We start from the raw sequence: 18,817 nt of genomic DNA, 5'->3' as shown, positions 1-18,817 counted from the left end.
TTTCTAATTTTTTATACTGTGCCTTTCCTTAAATCTTCAAGATCCACATTGTTGTATGTAGTTTGTAATACGATTCTGGTAGTGCATCCTCCTGTGCTTAAAACTGTAACATGCAGGATGGTTCACTAAGTGACATCTGTGCCTTTAACATCTGCACTGGTAAATTTTTAGCGTGCTTTTAGATTGTACGGTATAATTATTTATAGAGGTGCTGAGGTTCTATTGAATGCAATGTGCTCCATATGTAAATATGCTGATGTTGTGTTCAGTTAAAGGCATTGCAGCTGAGGGAAGATATATTGACCTTGCAGGGGGTGCAATGCAGAGTTACCAGAATGAGATAAAAGGGTTAAATTATGAGGACAGATGGCATGGACCAGACGTGTATTCCCTTGTGCATAAAAAATTAAGGGGCGATCTGAGGTTTTTAAGGTAATTAAAGGATTAGTTAGGGCAGATAGATATTATTTCTCCTGGTGGTGGAGTCCAGAACAGGAGGGCATTACCTTAAAATTAGAGCTAGGTCATTCAGCGGTGATGCCAGGAATCACTTCTTCACACAAACTGTGCGCCCTAAAAAGCCATTGTGGCCAGGGATCAGTTGAAGGTTTCAAGATTTTTGTTAGACAGGGGTATTAAGAGTTACAGGAACAAGGTCAATAAATGAACTTCCGATACAAATCAGCTATGATTCAATTAAATGGTGGCAGACTCAAAGGGCTGAATGGCCTCCTCCTGTTCCTATAGGTTTAAAAGAAAACCCATTGCATTTCTGTTGAGTAGGGTTTGCTTGCAGGTAATTCTGTTGATCATATTGATTTACTTGTGTCTCTTTTTTCAGCTTCTCGATTTGATGCACACACTCCACACTAGAGCTGCCAGTATTTATAGCTCGTGGGCTGAGGAACAACGCCACCTAGAGTCAGCAGGAAGGAAAATTGAAGCTGATGCCAGAACCTTGTGGGCTAACTGCTGGTGTCCACTATTGCAAGGTAAGTTAGAGCTGCAGGAGCATACAGAGATTGTTCACATGTTTTGTTAACGAGAGAAACTTTTGCTTTCCAAGAATTGAGAAGAAACTGACCATTATTTTGTATTCCTTTTTCACTTTTATTGAGTCAGGGCATTCAAAAATTGACTTCTCCTAAACTGCCAGCTAAACTGTGTGTAAGATGTGTAAAAACGATTGCCCAATTTTCCAACCAAGAGGAACCTGCAAACAGTTGATGACCCATGTGCACAGGATGTTTCACTGGCCACCACAGCTCTCCTGGGATAAAGAAATTTGATCTTGTGCTTGCTGACTAGTTCATTTTTGTCACTGCTGTGCGCAGACATGTTGTGAGAAATTAGGCTCCTGAGCAAGTGGGGGGCTACAGTGTTCACAATAGACAAGGACTGTGGGAGCAGACCAAGAGCAGTCATCACTCCTATACTTTGTTTTAGGGATGTGGACTATATTAATTGGCCATCCTAGCTTTGCGGGGAAGGTTCCTCACATGTACTTAGAACTGACAGAACTAAATTACCCATCTTGTTTCCAAGCATATTCAGTAAACTTTTAAGAATGTGTGTAAGTTTCATTAGACACATAAAATTTTCTTGCTTCTGATTGTATATCAATTACACTGCAAGGCTAAAATGGTGTGCGTCTGCTTGCTGCTGCTGGTCTCCCAGCTTTAAGTTAGTTGGATTTAGGCTACTTGACACTGAATTATACTAGTCATGTTACTGTAAAGCCAAAATGACCCTATGCTGACCCAAACCGTAAGGTGGAACTGCAGTGGTAAATTCCAAGTTACTCTAAAATTAATTGAGATTTTTATTTACATTCATGGAATGTAGCTTCTATTGCCCATCTCTAATTGCTCTTGAGAAGGTGTTGGGCTGACATGGCAGGGATGGCTCTTGTATTTCCTATCAGAATGGCGGTATCTGCGATCAGTACAATTCTCATGATTGGAAGAATGAGCTGAGTCATGCCAGAATCATGTTCCTGCACAATGATTTGAGTATGGGGGAAATCTCAAGAAACAGAGCCTCCTTTTTTGGGGCTTGGGCTGTTCTTGGCTGCACATCATTTTCTTGAATAATCTTTGACCATGATGAAAAAAAGTTTTGCCCTTTTGCGAGCTTGATTTGCGAGGAGTTGTAGAATTAACCCTTTGTCTGTGCACTTTTTGATCCAAATACAGTTTACAATTGCAGGGAACCATTGAATTTCCAAATTTAGGTCAATAGGAGTAATGTGGGTTGGCCTTGAAGTACTTGACATGAGATCATGATGGATGGTGAGCCTGCAATTTCCCTGTATAGTTTAGTCAGACAGGAAAATCAGAATTGAGATGAACTAGTACATTGAACAACAGCAAGTAGCTGAAGAGTCCTTGATGAAAACCTGTGGAGTTATTTAAAGCATACCTCTTATTCTTCTCTGTACCTGTCTCTTCAGGCATTGCTTGGCTTTGTTGTGATGCCAGGCGTCAAGTCAGAATGCAAGCACTCACTTACCTACAGAGGGCATTATTAGTGCATGATCTGCAAACACTGGATGCTTTAGAATGGGAATCCTGCTTTAACAAGGTACTTACCGAGCCCTACCTCCAAGTTGAAAATGTTAACTTTTGAAGATGATTGATTGAAACACAGTTTATACAAATCTGCTTTATAATGTTCTATGGCTTGTTTGCTTAGGTGTTGTTCCCACTATTGACCAAGCTGTTGGAGAACATCAGCCCAGCTGATGTTGGAGGAATGGAAGAGACCAGAATGAGAGCTTCAACTCTGCTTTGCAAAGTGAGTTTGTCAGCCAGAAGCTACCTCGTTTTGAGAGGGGGCTTTCAATCAAACAGTGCAGAACTTGACTGCCAGTGATTGATCAGATACTGTGCAGTGGTTTGTGTGTTTGTTAGTGTGTTTTATTATGTTTATAGGAAATGAGTGGATGTTTTAAACAGCGTGCAGACTATTCAACACTTGCATTGATGAACTCTTTGACATCTATGTTAACTCCATAATGTGGCTCTTAGTGATGCATTTTTACATTTACATAGTACACGCAACACTCTACACTGCAGGATAATGTTCATGAACTGGTGCCTCAGTGGTTTTGTTTCTGTTTGCACTTTATAATGAATGAGATAAATGGTGGATGGGGTATAATTGGGCTGGAAAAGTCTACCCTGTTATTTCCAGCTCAGTTTCAACCTCTACTTTCTGCCAATTTTAATTTCCAATCAGCCAATATAAAGTGTTTGGAAATCAAATAAACAAAGGTTCTTTTTTAAACTACAGTCATACAGTGATTTTATTTTCCTCCAAAGCTGAGCTAATTTAGTGGAATGTTGATAAACCTGGCTCCGCATCTTCCATCAGATCATAATAGTATAATTTTGCATTAATTAATGGCAATATTAAATGCGATGTATTAGAAATTGTGTGAGATATAGTTGCATGTTCTGCTATTGAAGGGGGTGCTTTCCCATTACAAGAAAATCCCAATAAGAACTGTTTTGTGCATTTTCTGCCAAAAATACTTCAATTGTGCAGGTCCAACAGTGGCCAAAAGATAATTGCCCTAACATATCACTGGAAGATCTTTTGTCAGTTGTTGTTCATTACTGTTATTCTCATAAGGTTCAAATATAAGATTGTACTACTTGAGCCTAGCAGTTATTTTGATCTGTTTGCAGAAGTGGCCAGCACATTTCTCTTGTCTCTATTTTTTGAGAACAACTGACTTTCTGTAGTAAAGGTTTACCCTTTCTGCTCACCTGAAGGTTTTCCTCCAACACTTGTCTCCACTGTTATCTCTGCCAACATTTGCTGCCCTTTGGTTAACGATCCTGGACTTCATGGATAAATACATGCATGCAGGATCCAGTGACTTACTGGTAGGAAAAACTTTTATCAAAATTTGCATGAAACCCATTTGCAAAATGCTTGCTGTATTCTAAAATGAGGATATTTCTCATAAAAAGTTGGTTTAATTCTTTCCATAATCTTAAGACAATTTAAAAAAAAATTAATTACACAGTAGTTTATCTCAATGGTTTTCAAATGGCCTCATCCCTTCTTATCTCTGTATTATCCTCCAGTCCAACAACTCTCTCAGATCTCTGTGCTCCTCCAATTCTGGCCTCTTGAATATTATCGATTTTAATTGATCCACCATTGGTGGCCATGCCTTCAGCTGCCGAGCTCTAGGATCTGTTCTCTAAATCTCTCTGTGCCATTCTCCTCCTTTCAGACACTTCTTCAAGTCTTCCTCTTTAACCAAGCTTTTGGTCATCTTTTCTAGTATCTACTTAATGTGGTTCAGTGTCAAATTATGTCTGATAAAGCTCCTATGAAGCGGTTTGGGACTTTTTACTACCTTAAATGGTGCTATATAAATGCAAGTTGTATTTGTTAATTTTGGCTACAATTTTTATACGTTGAATTATCTCCCTTTGGTGGGTATTAAGGTCCATCTTTATCCGATGTCTCTGTGAAATCCATTTATGATTACAACATAACAATAAATTAATGTTCCTGTTAATTCTTCTGCATTTATTGTGCTGCAAACTAGTTTTATTCATTTACAGGATGTGGGGGTCGCTGGCTAAGCCAACGTTTATTGCACATCCCTAATTGCCCTTGACAAGGCGATGGTGAGCTGCCTTCTTGAATCACTGCAATCCATGTGGTGTAGGTACACTACAGTGCTGTTAGGGTGTTCCAGGATTTTGATCCAGTGACAGTGAAGGAACGGTGATATATTTTCAAGTTAGGATGGTGAGTGGCTTGGAGGGGAACTTCCAGATGGTGGTGTTCCCATCTATCTGCTGCTCCTGTCCTTCTAGATGGTAGTGGTTGTGGGTTTGGAAGGTGCTGCCTGAGGGGCCTTGGTGAGTTTCTGCAGTGCATCTTGTAGATGGTACACACTACTGCCACTGTTCGTCGGTGGTGGAGGGAATGAATGTTTGTGGAAGGGGTATCAATCAAGTCGGATGGTGCCAAGCTTCTTGACTGTTGTTGGAGCTGCACTCATCCATGCAAGTGGAGTGTTCCATCACACTCATTTGTGCCTTGTAGATGGTGGGCAGGTTTTGGGGAGTCAGGAAGCGAGTTACTCACAGGACTCTTAGCCTCTGACCTGCTCTTGTAGCCACAGTATTTTTATGGCTAGTCCAGTTCAGTTTCTGGTCAATGGTAACCCCCAGGATGTTGATAGTGGGGTATTCAGCAATGCTAATGCCATTGATTGTTAAGGGGCAATGGTTAGATTCTCTCTTGTTGGAGATGGTCATTACCTGGCCCTTGTGTGACGCAAATGTTGCCACCTGTCAGCCCAACCCTGGATATTGCTCAAGTCTTGCTGCATTTGGACATAGACTTGTGAATGACGCATCATTCAACTGTGATTTGGATGCCTTAATTGAAGCTTCATAATTAGGACTAAGTAGGTTTAATTTTTAAAAGGACTTTGTTGAAATAATTGGAAATGTTATTGAATTAATTCCCAAGTTAATAGATTACAGTTCAGTAACTTGGCATTGGACAGATTAAAAGGATTGATTGCATCGACTCTCCAGTCTCAACTTCTGAGTTAATTGTTTGCTTCACATAGTTGTAAGCGTTAGTAACCCGTTGGCTGCCAAAAGCAATTTACTGAATGGGAGATGTGTCAGAGATCCTCTTGAAAAGCATTAGAGAAACTGATGAATGTGCACATCTAATCTCACATTTAAAACGTAGTCATTTGGGATCGCACAAGCATATATTTTATTATATAACCCTTGTAGCTTCAAGCAGTAGCTAGTCATTGAATGACGCTGCAAAGAATTTTCTTTCAGAAGCAGGATAAATTACCGATGCTCTTTGAAAGCTGGCTATCTTGAAACAAATTATTCATATATCATTAAATGTATATTCAGTGAGTAAATGTCTCCAAGGCATTTTATGTACAACATGAGTTTATCAGTTTGACTTTGAGAGTCTCTTGTTTGCATACCAGCTGGCCTTAATGGCCAGTGTTGATGTTAACAGACCTTGGTGTTCTGATTTAGCATTTGAGGCAACTACTGAGAACATTTTGTTTTTCAAACCCATTGACCACAGAAATCGAAACATAAGAAATTAGCAGTGGGAAGAGGTTTGCATTGCTTTAGAGCCAGCACAGATGCATCTCCTTCTGTAATGTAAACTTCCATAATTCTAACCAAGAGAAAGAAATATAAGTACAAACAGCTGAATTGCTTTAGATTTACAGAATGGAATTGGCTTATAAGCCATAGTTTATACATCCCCGGTACAAAGTGTGCTGGAGATGCCTGTTAAGCGAGTAGTGAATTCCAGTTGTTATTGTAGAATTTGCCATGAAAAATTCTTAACACTTGCCGTTTTTTTCATCCTGCTGTGCTATGCTGATTTCTTTCTTGCTCAGTTGGAAGCAATTCCAGAATCGTTGAAGAACATGCTTCTGGTTATGGATACAGCTGGTATTTTCCATTGTGCTGAGTCAAGGAGTGGTTATTCCCAGCTTTGGGAGATTACGTGGGAAAGAATAGATTGTTTCTTGCCTCAGCTGAAGGATGAACTCTTCAAACAAACTGTTATTCAAGGTAAAAAGCTTCTATTGCACTCTTACCCCATAGATTTGATATTTCGGTATTCTAAGTTGTTGTGACCCACTTGCTCACAACTTAGCACAAAAAAACTCCTGAATGCAGGTAGTAATTAAAGTGTCATTCTACATTCTCTCCAGTGCTAGTGCTGAAAATATATTGGCTGAAATGGCATGACCAAGTTCTCAAAATTTATGTCGACCTTAGCAAGTTTCCTGAGGATCTTGAGCATATGTCAATGCAGAAACTGGCACAGCCCAGTTAAAAATCAGTGCAAACAATTAAATCCTGAGAAAGTGGTACTTTGCACCATTTTTTAAGTGCCTTTTTATGTATAAAAATTTAAAGCCATCAAACCATTTATGCACATTATGCATAACCTGTTGAAGAAAATGCAATAATTTAAATTTTTCAATTTTTAATGAAGGTGCATTGCAAGGGACTGAAAATACAATGAAGTTATTGCCATAAAACAAAAGTGGCACCTAAAATTTTGGGCACAAATTTGCAGTCCATTCAGAACTGGTGCAATCAGTGGATTTTACCATTTTTAATAAAAAATTATGAATCAGTTTTGGTGCTACAGACTATTAATATCTTTGAGTGGTAGTCTTTTGAAAGACAAATTTGGCATATACACTCTTTCCTAATTGTTGAAACAGATATTCAAACTGATCCAAGCTTTTGCTGGTGTCTCTCTTGAGCCACCTGTTGGATGTCTTAATGTTTAAATTTTCATTAGAATTCTTGCAGTCTCACTTGTGACACTGCTTCAGTATTTATTTAGATTGAATGCAGAGCTCCTGTAACATTTGTTGATTAAATGAAACGAGCATCTTGTTCATTCACATAATAGATTTTTGCAACAATAGTATTAAGGCAATGCAAAAAAGTGATCATATAACTCTGGTGAATAATAGCAGGATAGTACCAGGCATCATCTCACTGCTAGGGTTATGGTATGGAAATTAACTTCAGTAGAGCTTCAAACTGAGTTTACTGAAGTTCCATAGCATTCTCAACTCCTAAGTTCGAAGTTGACAAGCTCTACTCCAGAAACTTGGACACAAACTAGGCTGGCACTCCAGAGTAGTTACTGAGGGAGCGCTACAGTCTGTGTGCTGTCTCTCAGATGTTCTGTTAAACCAAGGCCATAGGTGAATTTGAAAGATCTCTTAAAGCTTCAAAGACCTTTTGCACAAATCTGCTGTCATGATTACTACATTTCAACTGTACTTTTTTTTTGGCTGTGAAGTGCTTCAGTATGTCCTGAGGTTGTAAATGATATATAAATGCAAGTTTGTTCTTTACTTTCTACAGTCTCAAATAGGTAATAGACTTTGTACACGAGTAAATGAAACATAATCTTTGATTCCTTGGTGGCAGAAATGATTTCTACTGCTGGGCTCCAAAATCTAATTTCAGTTCTTACATTCACAGCTACAGTGTAAAAGAAACCTAAAATTCTTCTTAAAAAGAATTTGACCCAAAAATAAATGCAAATCTTTGTAAGAAAATTACTGATTTATTTTGTAGATCCTGTCCTTGGTCCAGCAGTTGAGCCATCTTCTCCAAATTTAATGCAGCAGGTTAGCAGTGCACAAACATCTATAGTCCCAGGTTCAGAAGCAAACCCATCCACCAGTCAAGTAACTGCATCAGAAAACCTTGCCGAGGCTAGTGCCAAAGGTGAGTACATGCCATTCAGTTCAGTAACTTCATTGGGTCTTAAAGTTTTGCAGGCCTAAAGTCCCATTCCACCTTTCTATATTATGATCTTGAATTGGAGTTTGGATTCAGTACAATATGTATCCAGAAGCTGTCAAACTTTCCAGCATTTCTATTCCTGTAGGAAATAGCATGTGGGGATTGTGATGGTTTTCTGTAGTCAGGCAGCCTAGGACAGAGTTTCCGCTTGGGCATAGTTCACCAGAATTAACTAACGTAATTGTTAGGGCACCGAAGGAGGCCATTTGGCCCATTGCGTCCATTTTTAATATATAAAATTTAAGTATTGTTGACAAAAAGAGACATGTCTAAGCATTTTATCTTGCACTCATCAGGACACTTGCAAGGATATCAATATTGAGAGTGGGGTGGGGGGAGGAGAAAAAAATTTATACTGTATATGGAGAGTGCTGATTGGTTGGCAAATGGCGATCCCATGGAGAATGCACCACTGATGGTGACTGTCAATTAACTCAAGCATTGGTTGAAATCTAAACCAGGCAGCTTGACCCTGAGTGGTCTGTCCTGAGAAATGAGCCAGCAAATGGCTGTCACTTATTTGCTTAGCTGAAACAGGTGAAGTGCATGTACATGTTATTTCTGTCTGCAAAGAACAGGACCCTGTATATTAATATATGTAGCTTCCAGTATGCACAAATGTGCCACATTGCGAGCCTGACGATCTTAAATTGGTAGTCAGCGTAATTCTTAGCACATTGAGGATTATTTAGCAAATGTTGTCCAATCTCAAATTCACATCTAATGTTGGACACTGTGTTTTGAGTTTTGCAAGCATGGACTGGTTGGATACAGTCTGTACCCTGCCCATTGCAAACAGCGACTGGGACATGCTGTCTGATATGATCCACCTGTCTTTGGGACGTATGGTCTACATACCTAGCATCATTCTGGAATTTATACCACATTACTCATTTGTGGGATAGGCAGAAAATGTCTTTGGCTTGGTGGTAGCATCCTGTTAGTGGTGAATACAACTCATGTTGCTACTGAATCCTAGCAGCGTGAAACAGGCGCTCAAATTTTTAAGATACCTTGCCCTGCCAGGGTAATGAGGTAAACTGGACACTTTTTAGGGCTGAAAGTGACGGCCTTAGGCCCGTTGGGTAGCCGTTATGCTCAGGATGCCTTTAATGCGCCCTATTTCTGCATCTAGCTTGCGAGAGCCCTGATGAGTGCAAGACAAAAAGCTTAGATGTGTCTCTTTTTCCCAGCAAGTTCTGTACCATCAAATAATTGTTTACCATGAATTAATTAAATAGTTAAGTTAATAGAGTAATTTCAAACATAAGTAATGCCCAGCCCTTTGCATAATTTTACAAAACATCAAGCTTGAATCCAGTCAGACACCAAAGGGTGGTTGTTTAGAGGCCTTAAAATCAACATGTGTTTAGTGAACTGAAACTTAATTTTTGAAAAGGTACCAAACCCGCTGTGGCTCTATAGTTTTTCATGGACAAGTTTTTTTTGTGATAAACCTTTTTTTCAGCTGTATTAATAGAATTGCAATAGGTTACTACTCTTAAATATGTCAAAGTATATGTTTTAATGCAACAGGGGAAAAATGATTATTTTCTATTACACTGCTTGATTGTGCTGGTTAATGGATTTTATGTTTGAAAAGAGACTTGATCCATGGCCTCACTTTGTGTAATTTTGCTCAGATTGTCCAAAAAGTGAAAATTTTATCTCCATATCCAAGCTTGCACATACTTGCATTACCTGGGGAACTACTCGCCAGGTAAAGTTAGTGGGATGGGGAGTTTACTAACTTTGAGTCTATTTTTAACTTGCTCAGCATCACTTCTAGCTGAAGATTTTGTCACTGTCCAAAAGCTGTAAAATTTGAAATATATTGGTTTAATGGATTTTCCCAGAAACTGAAAACGTACGACTTGGAGGAACTCCCAGCCTTACTCCAGTAACAACTCCGATCTCTACACCAGTGAAGATGAGTGTTGGGCCAGAAAGTAATCAGTCACTTGCTCAGTCTCCATTAATTCTGCAACCTCTTACTTCATCACTGCAAGTTGGTGTTCCATCCATGCCTTTGCCTATCATACTTAATCCAGCTCTAATCGAAGCTACATCTCCTGTTCCACTGTTGTCCACGCCCAGGCCTGCTACCACCTCCACTGCATCAGAGGTGAACTAATAGGTCTCAAGAACCAATTCTTTTAATACATATTTCTGTGAATTGTCTGTGCTTTTCGCACACCCAGCTATTGTTTTGTAGGCACACTATTATGAGTCACTTCGTTTTGTCCACATTTGTATTAGTTCACCTATTTCAAACCAATCATCAAACACTAGCTGGGTGTGCGATTTGTATTAAACAAGATGCATCCACCAACATAGTGTACTGCTCCACAAATAGCATTGCAGCTGTTCTTACCTACTATTACTACTGTAAGAACCATATAATTTTCAAACATCCTAGAGGTGGAATGTTGAAGATGTAAAAGAACTGCAGTGTACCACAGATGTCTGTTCCAGTTATCCGTTTCTAAAATACTGTATGAGCCATGTTATAATTTGCAAGTGAATTATTCATCTCGGCTGTAATGTTCTGCCCCCACAACTAATCACTGGATTGACTTTCCTTACAAACCAGAAGATGCACATTGTTTTAAAATATCTTTTGAATCCTACCTTTGTGTTGTAGCTCCTTATGCCATAGTGGCTGACCTGTTATAACTAATTTAATGGTACAACAGGACTCTCTGCATTACCATTCTTTTGGATGGTTAATCAGAGAGTTTTGCTGTAATAAAATTCAAGATGGTTTTTGAGGAAATTTGTGACAATGATTGAATTAAACTATTTCTAATTGTGAAGCCTACACTCATAATAGCACCATTTAGTGTAGTTTACTTCCTTTTTCAAGGCATGACCCACATTCCCCACCCCTCTCCATTTCAAATGCTAATTTACTTCCTTTCAATTAGCAACACTTGATTATTTTAGCCTTTTTCCCAGCCTTGTTATCTACAATCTCTACACTGCACACTGTCAACAAATGTGTCTGGGTTCCGAATTGCAGTAAAGATTCACTTCTATCCTTATTAGTTCCATAAATTTTTAAATATCATAAAGTGCTAGTGGATATGTTAAGCCTTGCTTTACATGCCTGCCCTCAGTTCCCTTGCCATGCTGGTATCCAAGATTAGCCATAAATGACCTAACATTGATTACTATAGGCATGAAAGGCCAAAGCTTGTGTAATTTGAGACCAACAGAATCTATATTTAAAAGTCCTTACGTTACTTTGTTCCAGATTTTGTACATTTGTCTGATTTTAATTTAATGGTAATGTGTGGGAAATGTCAGCAGGATCTTCTGTATCTGCAAACTTTCATTATCTGTTCCACTGTACTGTAAGGATGGTTAAGAACAGTAAACACATAATAAACAATGTATATAAATGAAGAAAAGTAAAAACAATTTAAATGTACTTTTTACAGAGTAATAAATATCAAATGTAAAGGAATTTAATTGGTGGTTTGTTGATTTAGCAAGTAGATGCTCAGCTCAATGTTCCAAGTGAAAGAAAATTGACCAATTCAAGAAAGATTGTAAGTTTCAATACAGTTCTTGTCAGACCTTTAGATAAATAACGAAATTAACTTGCAGATATAATATTCCAAACTACTTAACAAGAATTAAATGATTTTGAGGTTGGATGTGCTGTTAAGCTGCTCTGGTCCATTCAGATAATACTGTCAATGTAGCCTGCGTTTAATGCATTTGTCATCTGGTGATATCTAAACTGAAAACACTGAATATTTGATCATTCTTTTAGCGTGGTCTAACACCAAACCCACTCTTATACTTGGGACAGGTAATCTGCCCCAGTGGTGAAACCAAATTTAGCATGATCCAGTTAAGGTGGTCACAATTTCAATTCTTGTTTGTTGCTGAATTAACTCAATAGAATGCTGAAAACTTTAGTTAAAAATATCACATGGTTAGAGATCCAAGATGTATGAAACCCAGGAGTGAAACTGGTCCCCAAAAATTTAAGAAATTATAGCTGAGAATTTATAAAATATGCACATTAGAGAGGTGGGTGAAAGTTACTTCAATATAATTTACTTTTCAAATATGAACAGATTTAGGGTTGATTTTGTTGCCTACAATGGTAGAGAAGAGTTTCACAGCTGAAAGGGTGGATTATTCTTTCTTTTATGGAATGGTCTAAGAACAAACCATGAGTGCTTAGTTCATACATTTTTGAGAAAAGCCAACAGTCACCATGGTCGCACTCACCGAGTGAGGGAATGATGTGCTCCAGGTGTGGACCTTTTAACGTAATTTCAACTTACACAAAGATGTTAAAGATGCCCAAAATTTATCCGTCACAAAAAAAAATCTGGAACTTGTTATACACAAAATGATTACCATTTTTCACTTTAAAAAAAGTACTTCATTGGCAATTTCGCAAGTCACAGTTGCTACATATTTCCTTATGATGGACCACCTTCCTTTCCAATAGCAGAACCTTGATACAATACTTTTTTGTTTCATTTTATTTTTTTTTTTAAAAAGCTGTCACACTATCAAACTACTGCAAATGGTACAGGGAGAGACATAATGCAGCCAAACTGCTGCTTCATTTTCCAATTGTTCCGTTACACACTGGAATGTGAAACCAATGCACTAGCTTAACAAAAGGGATACTTAAAACCACATGTACATGGAGTCATAAAACAATGTCTTCCACAATTTTTTTAAAAAAAAAACTAAACTTTTAAGTATCAGTAAAATCACCAAAAGAAATTTAAAGATGCACAGTATCAAGGTTGTTTTTTGATTTCTTTCCTGTAAAGTAAATTTCAAAACTTTTTCCCTGCTTGGGAGAAGTACTATCAAAAACGTATTTAAAGTTTACACTTCAGAACATGTTCATGATCACAGAACTCATACTTTGCACCTTCTCATTTACTTTTTAAACACACACATACGCACACTTATCTGTATTGTCAGACAAAAAGCTGTTAAAATCCCCAGCTTTCCATTTAAAAAAAAAGATAAAAACAGGTTACTTTGTGTCAAGTTTTGCCATTTCCTGCACATAGATACCGATGCTTTCACTGTCGAATAAGACAAAAAATATGTTCTTCAGCGATGACGACGTTGTGTTAACAAAATAATTGGAGGTGGCCTTGAGGATGAGCTGTGCTGCAATGTGCTTTGGGAAACAATTTCTGAAGGTAAGAAAACAAATTAACTATTACTTCATTTATCAAGCTTCATTTCCAATTACTATGGCAGTACACCCGCTAAAAGTGTACCCAAGACCAATAAAAGACCATCTTTTAATGCTTTGCAAATATGTACAATGCTGCAGTTGCCAATCAGCATGTGCATTGACAGACTGTTCAATGCTTAGGCCAATTACAATAGTGTGTCGTTTGAGATATCCCATTTTAGAAAGGGCAATTAAAACTATAGCGTGCATACCATCATGGATTTGCCACAAGGAAGTCAGGGATAGGGAACTACACAGGTATAAGGCAAGACTAATAATAGTGGGAGTATTTTCATTAAGTATAAAAATTTATGGAGCTTTTAAAATTAAGACTTTTGCTGGGGTGATTGGGCCAAGATTGATGAGAATTTTAAATGGTCAGTAAGGGTAAGTGCAGCAAGGTTAGAAATTTCTTTCACACATGCAGGTAGTATGTAAAACCACTGCATCTCTGAAGATACAAAAGGTGGAGAGAGTAAGGAAGTGGGATTAGTTTTGGATTGTTATCAGAAGGACACGATGTGTCAAGGTTCTCCTCTACAGTAAACTAAATGCAAAGACAAGAACATTTTGCTCTTAAGTGACTGTAAAATGAATATCCCACATAGCTTCTGTGAACAAAAATATTTACTGGGGGAGGTGGGAAGTAATAAGTGGCTAGCTCTATTAAAGGTTTAAATTGGTTACCCCACAGATGCTCAGCTGCATGAAAAACCTTTTCTGCCATACAAAATGTCCACAATTGAGACATCTGTGTACAGAAGCTCAAATACAAAGTTAAGAGTTCAGAGAAAAAATATTTCTTTTTGTTGTGTCTTAGTGGCTACTCACAGGGTCTATTTTATCCCTCCTATTTTCCACACAGGCCTCCTGAGTGTCTGATCCATGTTAAAATTTTTGTACTGAGTGAGAAAAGCAGATTTCTTCAGTGCATTCCCTTCACCTGTAACTTCAGATCAACCATAGGAGAAATAAGCACTAATAATTCAGCAAAATATTTCATGCCAAATCAGCACAGTCTGACTGCTGGTCTTCATCTTTCATCCACAATTGCTGACAAGAGTTCTGTTTGGCTATGAGGTTCACTTCTTTAGAACGAAGCCTTTATAATTAGTCTTCAGTCAGGACCAGTACATGATTTAAATCATTTCCACTACTGCTGCATCAGTGCCCAAATCCAATGGAGAATGTTGGAAGTGGAAGTTTTCTACCACATTTGCTAGCATGGTAGTCTCAAAATATCTTCAGAAAGAAGCACGAGACCAGGTGGAAAATCCTGGTCATATATTCCGTCCTAGATTCCACCCGAATCCCAATGGGTCCAATACCTATGACAACTTCTGACCAGTACAGTGACTAAACTTGCAGTATTACCATTCCGTGTTTAGCAGACTCAAGGCCACTATGTAACGCATCCAGGACTGTCAGAATCAAAGTTTGATGCCATTTCAGTGACTCGGATCTCAGTTTGTTGCTTTGTGCTCTGTCCAGAACATCCACGTTCAGCTCCAGAAACATGCAGATCATGACACCAAAGCAACTGGTATGATAGAGGGGTCACTATCCTTGCCCCTTATTTAGATCTAGTTTTACCCCTGCCATTGAAATATGGATCTGTATCTTTGTTGTACTACAACTATTATTTGAAAAGCTACCACCTGCTCTATTTCCATGATGGAATGGTTCACCTCCAGCTGTGTATCTGACTAATTCCAATCCATAGCTGACTAGAGGCATTTGAACTGCTGAAAGCATGCTTGCACAATTCCTGATCAGGCAATCAGATTAATACTTACTGTAACAATGGGAAGTATTCATCCTGATAAACCATTTGGTAAAATGAAGGTTTTGATGATACATCAAGCAGTCATTTTGGTAGATCAGGGGAGTTTCTAACTAACCAGTAAAATTGAGTGTATATAAATAAGATAAAAGGAATTGTTGGGTACCAATGGTGGTGTCTCTCAAGGCACCAAACTTGGCAACCTACCCTTTCTAATAATAATGAACAATCTTCAGGTTCAAGGACAATGTTAAATATGTGGATGACCACCATAGTAGAAGCATTTGAACGTCCTACCTTGATTGGTTTGCAGACCGACCTGAAGCTCGAGAGCTGGTCCTGTCCAATGACATGGAAATCAACCCCAAAAGACAAAAGAGTTTATTATTAATTTTAGGAGGGGGTGATTTGCATTACGAGAGCTCCCACCGTGAAATCTGCATAAAATTACAGAACAGAAAGGGGCCTTTCAGCCCAATGGATCCATGCTCCACACGAGCCTCCTTCCACCCCATTTCAGGGAATAATGAGGATTTAAATTGTGAAGATCAGATTAACCCTATGTACAAAACAAATGGCTGCCTTTACCTGACAGTCAAGTGGTGGTCTTCCAAAGGCATACCTGCAATGTATCTTAGATCAGCAATTAGAGGGGGCAATGGGACATGCTACTCAGGTGTGACATACCAAGTTTTTGGTTCAGCTTCATGCCAAAATTAAATTAGTGCAACATTTTTAGGTAGTTATATTGCAAAATACTTAGCAAGACTGGGGTCTGTCAATGGCCACTAGTAAAGTGCAGAAAGTTTGTTGCAACTATAGGCCCTTTGCAATCTTCACTAGTTTACATTCGAGAAGCAGCGACATATTTAGCATTAGGATTTCAAGTAAGAAAGAATGAAATACCCTTCACTTTAATGGAGGCTGCTCCTTAAGAATTCTTATAAATTCTTTGAAATTATTGTCCACAACAACTGCATTACCATTACAATTTTAAAATAATAGTTATTATGGCGGTAGGTAATATTTCCCAATGTTTTGCCAACACTGATCACTGGGCTTTGGTATGGTATTAATAATTGCCTTAACAAATCAATCAATATAGTTTAATTTTACAACGCTTCAATGCTCAAAGAGCTTAAAAACATTCAGTAGTTTCAGGAATTAAACTATGTTGGCATAGAGACTTTATTCAAATCCCTCCATGGCCTCACATCTCCCTAACTTCTTTCAGTCCACAGCTCATCGAAAATAGGGACTCTGGTGCAACCTCCACTTCCTTCAACCTACCACTGACTACTGTGTCTTCAGCCATCTAAACTCCAAGCTCTACAATTCCCTTCTCAAATTTCTCTTCCTCTGCCTTCAAGACTGTTAAAACCTCTCTTAGATCTAGTGTTTGGCCACTTGTCCCAATGTCTCTTTCTTTGGTTCTATGCCAGCTTTTCAATTATTCTCCCATGAAGCAGTAACTTTGCTTTAAAGGCACTATATAAAATGTACGTTGTTGTTTTGGCAGACACTATGTACTGACATGTATGACTCTAGGCAACAACTAGACCTAGCTGCAGACCTGCCTTTGTTACTCTTTCAGAGAACAAACCAAGGCTCATCTGAATGGGATAAATTTGAAAGAAAGCCATCAGGGCCATTTTATGTTTGTCCTGCAAATCAAAAAACTTCCCATAGGCTGGAGGATGAGTTGATATACTCTTAGCCAACACTTGGGACAAAATAACATTAGGTAAAGAAGATGCATTATGCTCACATGTTATCCATGGGAGTCTCAGGGAGATGCAGGAGGTTTTATCTAGTTGTAGTAAATCTCACCCTAAAATTCTGAGAATTAAATATATGGCCATCACTCTTCTGACAATCCAGGAAGTACCGCTAGGCCTACAGGGATCAATGTGAAGAATATGTCTGCTTTCATCCAATTGTCAGAATCTTCTAGAGTTACCAGGAGAAAATATAGTTTCTCTTTCATTGCACCTATGACACCCACTGATTTCAGACATCCCTCAAGTATTCACTTAGGTTTGCAAAGTTCACATCTAAGCAATCTCAACAACTGGTTTGTTAAATGCATATGAGCTGAAGTACATTCAGACAACCCAAAGAGCATTTCTAATACCTGACAAACCAACTCCAGCTTTCCTTGGCAATTTAAAATGAAGGAAAGTCTAATTACAATCTCATTGAGATATCACAGCCTTTACAGGAACCAAGATCCAAGATACCTATGGCCAGTTAATAGTTTTCAGACAGAATTCCTCAGCATTGTTAACTCTGCAGCTCAATCTTTGAGCAAAGGTAAATTTTCCAAACCATAAGAAGGAATCCACTCTACTAACTTAACTGACGATGTTTTGGCAGGCCTGCAGTTGTAGCCTTTGCTACCCTCCAACCTCAACCACCAATGCCTTAGACTGTGGATAATATTGCAGTCCAAAAGCACTTAAACAAGTTGGATTTATTGCTAGTCTAGTTTGTGGTGTTGTCCTTCGAGCCTCATTGCAAGATTCATTCTCACTCCAAGAGCCCAACACTTGTCATACGTAGAGAACTAGTGGATCTCCTCAATGGGATTATGATCCTATCCCATGAATAAATAAACCCTGTATAGAATGGTAGACACCATAATCTTGTATTAATTAGCTTGGTCACATGTAGATTTATTTGCTTCAAGACAGCAAAGCTGAAAGTGTTGATCTCTTCTTCCCCTCCAACGCCCCATTCATTTTCAGCCGATCAAAAATCAGAAGCAATGGGATCAAAGTAATATCACACTGTATTGGTCACAAAATCCATGGCTTCAAGATCGAATCCTTTTTGGTCAATCTTCTTCATGCCCTAATAACCAAGGTAGACTTCTCCTGGGTGTAGAAAGCTTTTTCAAAAAGGGGGCTAGCTCTAGCAATTCTAAGTATGTTTTAGCCACCATATAAATCCTCCACCTTTTTTCACGCAGCAAGTGTATAGAAAAGATAAAAACACGCAATTTGGTACAGCAGGACCTGCCCTTGCAAAGAATCCCAACATGTAAGAATTATTATACACTGCAGAGCAGTACATTCATTGGCAGTCATCTCAAGTTACTTCAGTGTTGAGCATCTTGTCATTGGGAAAGAATGTTTACATTCATAGAACTTTTCACCACCGTGGTTGACCACCCTATATGGCAACTTTAATTGAAGTACATTCAATTACAACCTCATTGAGACATCACGCCCTTTACAGGAACCATGATCCAAGATACCTTCCCCACATTAAATGAAATTGCAGGATGTAGATGTAGTTTCAGCTTTGTTTTTGCTTCCAGTGGAAGAAACACTGCTTCAAGTCACTTTCTTTTCTCCAGTTGGCCATTCCCTGCTCTAACCAGCACTGAATCTTGTAGTCTTGTACATTGCCGGGTTTCTAGTGAAC

General features: G+C 38.5%; 2 protein-coding genes across 8 annotated transcripts in view; one reads left to right on the top strand and one right to left on the bottom strand.

Annotated features, from left to right (window-relative positions):
* The window catches only part of gbf1 (golgi brefeldin A resistant guanine nucleotide exchange factor 1), a 200,391-nt gene extending 188,547 nt beyond the window's left edge, over positions 1 to 11,844 (top strand). For all 5 annotated transcript variants that reach the window (XM_078530924.1, XM_078530928.1, XM_078530927.1 and 2 more), the window contains 7 exons: positions 842 to 992; positions 2,453 to 2,583; positions 2,695 to 2,796; positions 3,780 to 3,893; positions 6,428 to 6,605; positions 8,145 to 8,297; positions 10,232 to 11,844. In XM_078530924.1, the coding sequence (XP_078387050.1) occupies positions 842 to 992; positions 2,453 to 2,583; positions 2,695 to 2,796; positions 3,780 to 3,893; positions 6,428 to 6,605; positions 8,145 to 8,297; positions 10,232 to 10,509 (1,107 nt within the window). In that variant the 3' untranslated portion in view covers positions 10,510 to 11,844. The remainder of the gene's footprint in view (positions 1 to 841; positions 993 to 2,452; positions 2,584 to 2,694; positions 2,797 to 3,779; positions 3,894 to 6,427; positions 6,606 to 8,144; positions 8,298 to 10,231) is intronic.
* Positions 11,845 to 12,865: 1,021 nt separating this feature from the next.
* Positions 12,866 to 18,817, bottom strand: part of macroh2a2 (macroH2A.2 histone) — a 30,916-nt gene continuing 24,964 nt past the window's right edge. For 2 of the 3 annotated variants that reach the window (XM_078530929.1, XM_078530930.1), the window contains exons 9-10: positions 15,686 to 15,727; positions 12,866 to 13,561 (exon numbers count right to left, since the gene is read on the bottom strand). In XM_078530929.1, coding sequence (XP_078387055.1) covers positions 13,396 to 13,561; positions 15,686 to 15,727 — 208 coding nt within the window. In that variant the 3' untranslated portion in view covers positions 12,866 to 13,395. The remainder of the gene's footprint in view (positions 13,562 to 15,685; positions 15,728 to 18,817) is intronic. The other variant, XM_078530931.1, reaches the window with a different exon arrangement.

The sequence above is a fragment of the Cetorhinus maximus genome, chromosome 27 (genome assembly GCF_964194155.1).
Source record: "Cetorhinus maximus chromosome 27, sCetMax3.hap1.1, whole genome shotgun sequence".
In the NCBI taxonomy this organism is placed as follows: domain Eukaryota; kingdom Metazoa; phylum Chordata; class Chondrichthyes; order Lamniformes; family Cetorhinidae; genus Cetorhinus; species Cetorhinus maximus.
The sequence above is the reverse complement of the archived record's forward strand: the minus strand, read 5'-3'. Positions and strand labels throughout refer to the sequence as shown.